The sequence below is a fragment of the Periplaneta americana genome, chromosome 10 (genome assembly GCF_040183065.1).
Source record: "Periplaneta americana isolate PAMFEO1 chromosome 10, P.americana_PAMFEO1_priV1, whole genome shotgun sequence".
Taxonomy (NCBI): Eukaryota; Metazoa; Arthropoda; class Insecta; order Blattodea; family Blattidae; genus Periplaneta; species Periplaneta americana.
In genome coordinates, this window is record NC_091126.1 from 92,898,431 (window position 1) to 92,911,555 (window position 13,125).

General features: G+C 34.9%; 1 protein-coding gene across 2 annotated transcripts in view; it reads right to left on the minus strand.

The window, feature by feature from the left end:
- LOC138707893 (inactive phospholipase C-like protein 2) overlaps positions 1-13,125 on the minus strand; it is an 876,200-nt gene that overhangs the window by 60,829 nt on the left and 802,246 nt on the right. For both annotated transcript variants that reach the window (XM_069837934.1, XM_069837935.1), the window contains exons 11-13: positions 9,652-9,832; positions 3,781-3,960; positions 3,517-3,695 (exon numbers count right to left, since the gene is read on the minus strand). In XM_069837934.1, the coding sequence (XP_069694035.1) occupies positions 3,517-3,695; positions 3,781-3,960; positions 9,652-9,832 (540 nt within the window). The remainder of the gene's footprint in view (positions 1-3,516; positions 3,696-3,780; positions 3,961-9,651; positions 9,833-13,125) is intronic.

A 13,125-nucleotide genomic window follows, 5' to 3' on the forward strand; every position in this document is an offset into this window, starting at 1 on the left:
ACATCTGGTAACCTTATCTAATGAGAAGGTATGAACATAATTGAAATATAAATTCCTGATGTGCTAAAACCTCAGACGATTTACATTTTTTTCCCTTCCCAAGAAATTGTGGACCCAAATTTCTTAGAACTTCTAGGATCAATTTGTTTCGAAGTCTCCTGCATGACCGTAATTCCACTCTTAACTACGTTGAATACTCTTATTTTGTGAGAATTTATACTTTTCAAATGTATTCCTTCAGATTGTAACTTCAACTATCCTCAGGCTTCCTTACTCCTATTGCCCAAATTCCTATCGGAAATACACAGTATTACTCTGTACGAGCTTTTTTCTTCTTGTACTTGCTGGAAACAATATTGGACGTTGATAGCACAATTATAAGAAAGTTTCCTCAGACCAAGACATAATCCCATATAATATGCAAATTTTAAAATGTGACTTCTTAAGTTACACAAGCTAGAGGCAATATGATGCATTTAACCATTCTGCAATAAATTATCCTAAATTGTACTAGTTTAGGCTAATGATCAGTGGCGGCTCGTGGGTATTTAATTAAGGGGTGCTGCATACAAAAATAAACCAAGCAACTTACTTTATTTAAAGATTAGTTCCATGCGCCTTTTCTTGTAGGTTGCAAGCTTTTGAATAATCATCTTATTAAAATCCGATGTCGTTTAACATAGTCTTTGCAATGGAAAACATAGCTAATGTGGTCAGTCTCTCTTCTCTCATCGTATTTCTAAGATAGGACTTTACTCTCTTCAAACACGAAAAGCAACGTTCTGGTTCGGAAGTTTCATTGGTATAGGGATAGCTATGCGTAGTAGTTTCACAACTTCTGAAAATGAGGTCTGCAAGTTCTCTGATAGAAGAAATTGCAAGAGCTTGACTACGTCACTGATATTTCTGAATTCTTGTCTCTGATACAACACAGTGAGTTCCGTTTTTAGTTTGCCTTTATCAAGCATTGGGAAAAGCTTCACACATAAATTTAGGTCATTTTCAGGAAATGAGCTTTTGTAGTATTCAAATTTTTCTTGACACAGAAGAGAAAATAATATCAGATGATCTATGAACTGGAATCGGGTGTCAGCTTCCTTGGCTGCTGCAACCCTTGTCTGAATCCCTTCGACCTTACGACACTTTATAGGGTTTTCATTTTCACAGATCTCACTGCTCAAGATTACTGTGCACTGTTCCGTATTGTCTGTATGGCATTAACAAAGCTTGATATGCAGAGTTGGCCTCGGTAGCATAGTCGGTTGTGGTTTGATCCCGGCCCAGGTCGATGGCATTTAAGTGTGTTTAAATGAGACAGGCTCATGTCAGTAGATTTACTGGCATTTAAAAGAATCCTGTGGGACAAAATTCCACCACACCAACGACGCTGATATAACCTCTGCAGTTGTGAGTGTTGCTAAATAAACAATAATTTAATTTTTTATATGCAGATTTTAACCTTAGAAATATCTAACTGGCTATGTTGTAGTTGGTTGTATAATATATCTAAATGATACATCAATAAATGAAAAAAAAAACTGAGCCAGAAATTGAATTCGGGATCTTCAAGAGTACGCACCAGGGTGCTTGCCTCATTTATTGTGATGTTGTTAGATGTTTCAGATTCCATTATGGTTTGAAAACATTCTAGCAATGGCTCCTTCTTCTCATGAACAACATTTACTGTTCTTATTTAAAACTCCATCTTGTTGCCCCAGCTGATGGAATTGTCTTTCAAACACATTAATTTAATACAGACTGTGTGGAGATCGAGAGAAGAAAGCAGGGATACTGGATACATTAGCAAAAAATATGCGAGCTTTGTACGCTATTTTGTTTAGCAGCTCTTTCCATTATGAGATTTAACTGATGGGCACTTAAATTCACATTTCTCCTGAATTGTTAAGGTACTGAACTGAATAGAGTGTAAATATTGTACAGAATTAAACATTGTTGCACTTGTTATACTCACAACATTAAAGAAAATGTATTTAAAACTGCGCGCTACTGACAAACTGCTGCAAATTTTGCAGCGCCTGGAAACTCTGGATTCATGGCAGGGGCTAGCAGGGGGAGGGGTAAAACTAATGCGCAAAGCTTCTGAGACGAGACTGGCAGCTCCAGGGGAGGAAGTGGCTTCACCCTGTAGTCCTTGTCTCTGGTTTCGCTCTGGCAGCACCAGGGGAGGAAGTGACTTCACTAATGATTGGGTGCATATTAATGAGAGCGAAATTTAAAAAAAAAATTCGAGCCGCTAAATAGAGACTTTATAATAAATGTATTTCACAACACAAAACTAGACAAGAACCACAAATGTCTGGGGTGCTGCAGCTCCGCAGCCCCCCTTCGAAAGCCACCCCTGCTAATGATAAATCCAATAGCTTCAACATTACTTCATTTAGAAATGCATATAAATTATAAAGTAAACACATCATATACAGAGTGGTACTGTACATAAAGACTTGTATTTTAAACAACAAAGTTTTTACACAAACCTATAGCAGTAGCAATAACAATAACAATAACAATAACAATCTCCCTTCTAACATGACTTAACTGCAACTGATGGTGCCTTTTCGTTACCATTGGTTTAGATACACAGACACATGACAACATTGCACAGCAAGAATTTCTAGAAACAGAGCTGCGCCATTTCCTTTGCTGCTCCTAATCCTCCTAGTCTCTCTTAAATTTTGTCTTCATTTAGCTAAATGGAAAGTATACCGATGAGAGAGCAGTTAGTAATAGAATTGTCTTTCTAGAGTTTTGTGGCCTCCTAACATAAATCTAAGACCTAATTTTGAATTTCGTTAAAAATGTTAATACATTTTTACAAATATCATAGTTTGAGAATATCTTATTGTTGAAAGAAATCGTTTACGCCCTAAACTATCAGGAATTTACATGTATAATTATTTATTGTAGTAGCATTCAAGGTGTGAACTCTTGCCTAGGCACAATTTGCAAGGAAATTTAAGAATCGAAATTACATTTAAATATGCTTATGACAACAACCGAAGCTGAACTACATTTTTCCAAATTTGAAGTGAATGAAAACGTTTCTATGTACCACTGCGTCAGGAAAATCTAGATGTCTTAGCTGTGCTCTCCATAAAGCATTATTTTGTGGACAGCATTCCGAAATTTAACGATAGAGTGAATGAACATTTCGCAGATCAAAAGGAATTCAGCATGGAGTTTATCTACCATAAATAATGTAAATTGTCATCAAATGTTGTAATCTCAGTCAATTATGTATTGTTATTTGGAGTTTGAATAAGTTTAAGAGAAACAGCATCTAAATTTTTTGTCAAAATTGATCATTTCTCATCTCATATTTTGCCTGTAAATGAATCCAGCTTTTGATCACAGAGATTAATAGAGATTTTACAAAAAAATACATATATATATATATATATATATATATATATTATAAGGGGAGTTATCGAATAAAAAAAAAATACGAGAATGAAGACCTGAGTATGGTCAGGATAACACTATGAATGACATTCTTACTTTCAAGTGAAGAAACTGCGGCATAACTCCAGGAATTAAGTCTTTGGAATTGGCACTGAAGAGTGAGATCTGCTCCCTCATGACTGATGGTTTGAGCACATAACCACAACCACCATTTTGTTTAAACTTTGCATCATATAGATCCATCATCTGGCCTGGTGTCTGAAAGTTCAAGGCCACTGAAACATGAAATACTTCGTTATCTGATTATTTTTACTGTCTCAAAGTAAAAAACATTACAACTGTAATGAATTCAGAACTTACCAAACTGGCAGCCACAATTCCAGAAGTCTTGTGGATTATAATTACTTGAATCCACGCGGCTTCCATTTGGATAAATACGAGTCAAAAAGATTTTGTTGTGGTCAGTGAAATCCTCTGCAGATGAATGGACCAATTTACTTGCTACTGATTCACTAATTGAACACATTTCTCTCGGAGTTTCTGAAAGAAATTACATAATTTCAGGTAACATTGCTCTTGGCAGTTAGTTTCTTATTTAATAATGCTTTTAACCTACGGATTTATTGAATATAGAGGACATCTTGTTATGATTTTGATTGCGTGATTAAGTAAGACTGGCAGATGAAGCCAAAGTCACTAAACGAACTCTTAACAAACAGCTTTTTTATCAATACTAATCAGACAGGATCAAAATCTGCAAGATCAAAGAAACTTTTTTGAAAATTTATAAGATAATCATACTTTTTATGGGGTGCTGAATCCAAAACTGATGTCAGTTTTTCTCTAATTTTATTTTTGCACAATCTTTACTGTAAAGTTTAGCTAAGTGAACTTAGCATTACTTACTTATAAATGGCTTTTAAGGAACCCGGAGGTTCATTGCCACCCTCACACAAGCCCGCCATCAGTCCCTATTCTTAGCAAGATTAATCCAGTCTCTACCATCATATCCCACCTCCCTCAAATCCATTTTATATTATCCTCCCATCTACGTCTGTCTCCCCAAAGGTCTTTGTCCCTCTGGCCTCCCAACTAACACACTATACGTATTTCTGGATTTGCCCGTACGTACTACATGCCCTGCCCATGTCAAACGTCTGAATTTAATATTCCTAATTATGTCAGGTGAAGAATGCAATGCATGCAGTTCTACGTTGTATTTCTCCATTCTCCTCTAACTTCATCCCTCTTAGTCTCAAATATTTTTCTCAGCACCTTATTCTCAAACACCCTTAACCTCTGTTCCTCTCTCAAAGTGAGAGTTCAAGTTTCACAACCATACAGAACAACCAGTAATATAACTGTTTTATAAATTCTAACTTTCAGTTTTTCTTGAGAGCAGACTGGATGACAAAAGCTTCTCAACTGAATAATAATAGGCATTTCCCATATTTATTCTGTGTTTAATTTCCTTTCGAGTGTCATTTATATATTTTGTTGTTGCTCCAAGTTAATTGAACTTTTCCACATTTTCAAAGGATAAATTTCCAAATTTTATATTTTAATTTCGTACTATATTCTGGTCACAAGACATAATCATATACTTTGTCTTTTCAGGATTTACTTCAAAACCTATCTCTTTATTTACTTCAAGTAAAATTCCCGTGCTTTCCCTAATATATTCACGTCATCCACATAGACAAGCAGCTGATGTAACACGTTCAATTCCAATTTCCAATCGGAAAAGCATCAATTCACTGTGGGCTAAAGTTATTGAATTTAATTGAGAAAAGTGATCAAGTAAAGTACCATATGTTGTGTGGAAAATACTGGATATATCCATTACAAAAATATTAGATTGCCGATGTTAACAATTTAACTTTAGTGAAAGCACAGCCACAGCACTCCAGTGGCTAGTGTGTTGAACTCATAATCCTGTGAACCCAGATTCGATTTCCGAAGTACCCTCAATTTATGACTAGAGTTTGGCAAGCCTGTGGTCCATGTAATACAGGGGTTTTCTCTGGGAGCTCCAGTTCCCCTGTGGCATTTCAATAAATCTCCATTTTATCTCATTGCAGGTGTAGGTAACGACACGTAGATAAATTGGTCTATGTAACTGGCTCTATATGGGTGAATGACGAACAGTGAAGTAACTGTCATAAAGAAAACTTTAGTGAAACTTTGTGCTGCCTTTTTCTCTTACCAGTGAAGCTGCACATGTTATTTTTCCTCTCGTGTGAGTTATCTACAATTTGACAATGTAATATCCAGTAGTATTCTTCACTGACACTGGTATCATCTTTCCACCTCCTTAATATCCTGGTGGAAATGTTGTGCTTGCTCCTCACTGACTACACCAAGATTTTAAGAAAAAATTCCAAGTGTACCTTTAGAAAGTGAATTTTTAAGCTAATTAAGCATCCCAAGATCTACAATTTCTTCAGCATATTTTTAACAATGGCTACATAGTCGGGGTCTTTGTTGTTTCTAGAAACTTAGTAATCACACTTCTGAGGGCAATCCAGACCTTTTTTTCAACTTCAATCATCGTAGGGACCTTATCACTCTCCTTATGTCTGGGCCAACAAAAATGCCTTCATTTAGCTACATTTACACCTGATTTTACATTAAGAGATGGCAAAAGTATTTTCTTTATATCGACAAGACTATGACACAATGTTGAAAGAACTACTTTCCCACTATTCACTTATTATAATTAGAGACGAGAATTTTATGCACTATAAAATCCCAAAATATGCATGCATTCATGCACTATCAAACTATGAAACATGCATGATCAAGCGAAAAATACATTAAAATATGCAATTTCATTTTTGTTGCAAATTTCTTATTTCACTTCACTTTTTTTTGCACAGTCAACAACTAATAATTTTTTATTTTATAATTTTAATTTTTTATTTTATAATTCTAATTTGTACTTGTAGGTAAAATAAAAAAAATAAAAATACATTTCTAAATTGGTTTCTGTTAGGTTTCTGTGCTCGTCAGTCATTATGTTTTTGTCACAGAAAATGATCCCTCTACATCGCAAGAAGTTATGGGTGAAAACTTGAATGAACTTCTTTCTGTTATTTAGTTTTTTTTTCTTTTCTTTCTTCAATCATAATTTCTGAAACTAAAATGAAGGTTATAAAAGTCGAGAAACTGAAGTGTCCACTCAAAATCATTAAAACATGCATTTAAACTGAATACAATGTACATTATATGCATGATTAAGCTAAAGCTCGCTTAAATATGCATTATGCATGTTTTTATCTCCTAAAAGGCCAAAACAAGGAAATCTGCATGGAAAAAGTACACATATTTGGAACAGGAAAGTAATGAAATGGATAAGTACTAAGTTCGAGCTATGTCCTATGTTCCTATAAAAACATGCATTTGCATGGAATTCTAGTCTCTAATTATAATTATTTAAAAAACCATTATTGAGATTGGAAAATTAAATAGGTATTTCGATATAAAACACAGAATTCCCCCCCCCCTCCCTCCTGGTGGCCTTGTATGTGATCTACAGCTGAAGATAATTCTTGCATCCCATTGTTACTTTAAGAGAATTATGATTTCTTGGGTGAATTTCCTTTCCTTCCCCTAGAATCTTGTTTTCAATTTCCCACTTGTTTTCGATGGAATTCTCTATGTACTCTTCAGCAACAAAAATTTAACGCCATTCTCCACGTCTCCTATGTTGATATAATATTAGCGTCTACATAAGCTAAGGAGGTAACAGAGTACCATTAAGAGCAGTGTCCTGTAAGGTCACTAGCATTGGAAATACCGAGAAAATCAGCAATTATTTTAGGTACACAACCAATCAGATTTATGTGTACCGGTACTGGTTGCACATTAATAGTTACATATTCTGTAAATAGGAGGATGCAGGTTTGGATATATGCAGGAGGTTAAAAAAAAATCTCTCGATTTATACCTGTCCTTATTATTGTAAATAATCTTAGCACGATGGTTTTTGTATAGCCTTTGTTTTTCTGAACCAAGGCTTATAGGGGATAGTAATTTTAATGAAAAAAGAAACATCTTCAATATCATCCACACACAAAAATGTTAGTTCAGTTCCCCTGCAGGCCCCAGATACACCAATAATCAGCATTATTTTCATGGATAAATAAATATCTTTCATCATTTGCCCACTTCATGAATTTTCAGCTTCTCTATTCGAAAATATACTACATTTTTCGACTATCCAAGTTCCTTTTCAAGAATGCAATGACACTGGTACATTAACTAATATCCACATTTTTATTTAGATAAATTGCAATTCGAAGTGTCGAATAGACACTCCATAAAGTACAAGGCTTACGAACATGTGGAACAAACGTCCGAAAACAAGCCAAATTGATACCTTCATGTAACTGATACTAAAACTTTGTGTTGTACTAGTAGACTATATTGTAAACCTCTTCTATATATATTTCAACTAGACTGTGACTATTAAATTAAGACTTCATAGTACTACTATTAAGATTTTTTTTTTCGTTTGACTTATTCCATATTCTAGCTGTGAAGCAATGTACGAATACCATGGAATGTTAATAAATACAAAACAATATAAAGCCACTTATGCTCTGATAGTAGGAATTTTTCTCTTTACACCAACTTTCAAACTTTTCATAAGTTCTTTCCTGTAACTTTTGTGAGACCAGCACAGACAGGGCAGCTTTTCCAGTTTTTTAATACTAGAATTTCTTTACTCACTCATTTTTCAAGAGGTTCCTCAGTTCTTTTTCAAAAGTTTCACTTTCAATAACGTGCTTTATACTAATAGCATCAAATGGACCATCCTTTTGTAAGCAACACCCTAGTAACCAGTATGACAATTGAAGGGCCACCAATATGACGACTGTACAAAATATAATTACACTTATCTTTGCTAAAATAAATATTGCAAAATGACTGTCTAAAAATATTGTATGCAACACATGCAAAAAGTATGCATTACATACTTCAGAATCTTCATGTCTCATGCATAAAACACATTTCCCAACTTGTTACATAAATAGCTATTTCACCATTTTTATATTTTCCTTGTAAAGAGATAATAGGTACCTTTCGAAATAAAATATTGTATTACTATATGTGTATTATATATACAGGGTGAGTAACGAGGAAAAGTAAAAAATTTAGGATGTGAATTCTGAAGTCATTCTGAGTCAAAAAGTTCATATGGATATGGGTCCGTTTTCGAACGGTTACGGAGATATGGTGCTTTGATTTCACAAAAACTTCTGGGATTTCATTGTACTAACTCTCATTTGGAGACAGATAACGGACAAATTTAAAGTTTATATTCATATATGCATATACACCTAATATTCTAGACTCGGGGTCCATGTTTCCGCACATTTTCAAAGGTACCTCATTCTGCTTCAATGCACTGTTGCGTTCGGGCGTGAATCGCGCTCGTCGCTCGGGAGAGTTGCTCGTGGCTGTTCTTTATGCAGTGTGCAGCATCCAAAATACGGTCGATTAGCGCCTCTTTCGTTTCCACCTTCCTTTGATATACCAAGTCTTTCATCCAACCCCAAAGATAGTAAATATTCTTCGATCTGGTACCCTTCTGTTTGGAAAGCGTCATTCATATTCAGCGACGGCACACAAGGAACTTCCATCACACAAACCATAAACAACCACAATATTGGTGTATTCTGCAGTCGAACATTTTTAAGGCATCTTGAAAAACACAACTTAACACTTCTGATAACTGTACCTGTATAATTACTGTACTGTAGGTAGTTGACTGAACTACTGTGTATTGATAAGAGATAATGTATTTATGTTATGTGTGGGTTCTGTGTCATTACATCAGACAAGGGCAGGTGATTGGACATTTGTAATGCCCCACCACTCGGTTTGTGAGGTGAATGAGCTTCTCTCCACATCATTCACAATTTCGATTCCAATGTTATGTCATTCACTGCGATTGGTGACCTTGTCTCACGTCAGCAGCATATGGTAACATCTAATTCACACTGGGGCGAGACGTTTTACCAAAAAAAAAAATGCATCTAGTTTCGGCATTGTTCGAAAACAGACCTATGTTCATATGAATTTTTTCACTCAAAATGACCTAAAATATCGTATCCTAAATTTTTTACCTTTCCTCGTGAATCATCCTGTGTATGTGTGTAAGATTTAAAAAGTATAAAATATTTTAAAACATAGTGGCAAATTTTATAACTTCAATTAACATACGAATTTCTTTTGATGTCAGGAAATCAATGAAACGACACCGCACCAGGCTGACTAAATCTGAAAGCTCCTTGCACAATGGAACATGTTTCGGTTTCTCTTTCTTCTTACTGGTTTCAGCACCCTCATCTTCATCTGTCACCTCACCCAAGTCTTCCTTCCAATCCAGAGGCAGTTTTTTACCCTGATAGAAAGAATACAAAATATTTTAGATATTAAGCTTATTCTACTCTAGGATCAATAGTCAACTTTGTAGAGTAATATTCTCCCATTCACAAATCAAAATGTTAAATTTCGACCTACTGCGTGTACAGCCACATGTGTGAATAGGAATATCATTCCAGTAATAGTTACAGGAAATATTAACATGTGAATTTCATAAATATTTTACCAAATATACAGTCTAAGTTCTTATTTTAAAAATATTCAATTGTTATAGAAAAATTTATATTGCACATATAAACCAATGCATGACATACACTCACGATGTTGGATACCAGACCTGTCTACATATATACACTTATGTTATTTCACACACACATTTAAGCTTGAGATAAACTCGCCGACTTATAATATCGCAATATCCTATTCACTCACACTAATGAAAATTCTATTTCTGTACTCTTTAGATCATGTTTCCACAAAGACCAAACATCTGTTAGCACCAAAGTCGTCGTTTGATACATCAACAGGTGGACTGCTTTTCCACTAGAGTACATTCTACATGAACATTTCCCGAAACTGAATTTATTTCAAACAAATGTTTATGTGACAGTGGTGATAAATTACAACTTTGGTAGCTACTAGCTCGTAAATTCTAGCCAAGGTGGAGTTCAGTTATGAAAAAAAAAACAATGCGTCAAATAATAGAATTGGAATTTTAGAATAAAAATGTTGCACAGTAAGATCATACACTTCTCACTTATTTGAATTTACATTGCACCACATCAGTCAAGTTGGTTATTTTACGACATATTGCTTCAATAACTTGGTTATCTAGCATCTGAGTGAGATGAAGGTGATAATGCCACCGAAATGAGTCCGGATCCAGCGCCGAAAGTTACCCAGCATTTGCTTTTAATATGGTGAGGGAAACCATTCAACCTCAACCAGGTTAACTCGTCCCAACCAAGATTCGAACCTGGGCTCGCTCATTTCACAGTCAGGCAGGCTGTTAGTCCATAGCAGTTAATGATCAGTCAAGTGAATGACCATAATACACATCACTTCTGAAGAGATCGAAGCATTTATGTACCAGTACTTCAAAGATACTCTTTAAAAATTGAAATGTCATAATCATTGAATAGACTCCTATGCACGCACTTCCACAGAAACAAACATCTGCATGAACTCTACACCAGCAGTGGATTTTCAGGGGAGGCAAGGGAGGCCGTGCCTCCCCTAATATTTTACCAGACCACAATATGACAGTATTAATTCCAGCTGAATTAAGATCACAGACAAGTTATAGCAAATGACAGACATTTTCCCTTTTGTATTAATTTTATAATTCACTACGACTAAGATGTAAGCTACGTGAAGTCGACCACATCCAGTTGGTGATCCCACCCGCTATACTGTAGATAATACAAATAATTCCTACCGAAAAATAACATATAGCGCTGTAACCTATATGGTCGACATCTAGCAGCCTGTAGTGTCCATGCGAGAGTGGGAGAGAGGAGACAGCTATATCACTGTGCTCCCTGGTAACCATGACAACTACAGTTCAACCAATAAGATAGCTGGTTAGCAGAGTGTTTAAACTTAACTAGAACGCGCGAGGGGAGCCGAATTTGAAGACGTCCTACCCAATGCTGACAACTGTACTGCTGTACTGCTTATAGTCACAGGTGCTTTTGGCTGTATTGGGAAGATCTCTCTTTCTCCTTCTCTCTTCTTGGTTTTAGAAAATTGAGTCACGTGTTGTTGGTTTTCTCTCCCTGCGTAAAAGTTTTCTTTTATGTTGGTAGATTTTTCTCTTGTTTGCGCGTATTCCTGTTATTTTTTTGTTTTATGTTACGAGATGTATTTATTTATACAGTATATTAAATATATCGAGAGTTTAGAAACAATGCAGACTTCTCTCTAGCTTCTAGTAGCAGTTGTTCAGTATGTTGTGACCTAATTGTTTGGTTTGCGAAGAAAGAGGATCGCCGAGTGAATTTGCAGTAAAATTAGGCTATGTAATAATAATGAGCAAGCCCCAGATTCTTAGGTTCGAATCCATTTTGTTGCTATCTCATTACTCTCGAAATATTGCTTTTCTTATTTGTTTTATGTAGCAACGATTAACAGTCTTAAATTTAATGACCTAAAAAGACCTAATTCGTAGGTTAGGACTTAAAATGTCCTAAAGAGAGGCAATCTTTACCAAACTGTTGTAATACTGTATATTAAGAGTATATTGTTTTTTTTTCCGTAAATTAATAGAAATTCCTAAACATAAGATTTAAAATCCTGAAGGAACCCTAAAACATAAATTAGAAAACCTAATTTCAGTTTCTTAAAACCTATAAATTCTGCGCTTGGCAATGAGGACGTTACAGGCCTTATATTTTTGTATTCTCATCAGTCACGTCTTGGGCTCCTCAACTTTCAAACACACCATCCGCCACTGCTCTACACTCAGAAAAATTTTGTGGACACAACAAAATATAGTGATATATGATATGATATATATGATATGATATGATATGATATGATATGATATGATATGATATGATATGATATGATATGATATGATATATGCTATGATATGATATATGATATGATATGATATGATATATGATATGATATGATATGATATGATATGATATGATATGATATGATATGATATGATATGATATGATATGATATGATATGATATGATATGATATGGTTTATTCTCACACTAATCTCTCTGGACCTGCTGGCCCTTCACATTTCTGTATTCAGTCCAGCAGTCCCGTTCTTACATTATTTACAACTTTACACTACCAGACATTTAGTGACAGACACATATTCATCACTTTCTCTTTGTTCATTAACTATGTACTCTATGTCCATTCACTACACTTGTTACTATATTTGTACATTTATTATCTAATCCTAACTTATTCCTATTCACAACAATTTTCTTTACTATTCCTACAGTTCCTACATATTACACGATTACGCTATGATTTCCTTACTAATTAGTCCCTATATTACTCTTGTACTATATAATACATAATAATCCTAGTTACACTGTATTATTGACTTTACATCTGTCTATATTATCTCTCCATCCCTACTGATACCTATCTAGGTTAATTCTCACTTTTAGCTCATGTACTCTTACCATCTTTATGCACTAATCTTTGCCAACTATTTAAATAAAATATATAGCAATATAGCATTACAGTCTAGTATATACAGCCACAAAGCTCAATACATAGTAAATATGCATCCATAGATAGCTGCTAACCATTGGGATCACTACTATAGCCTCACAGA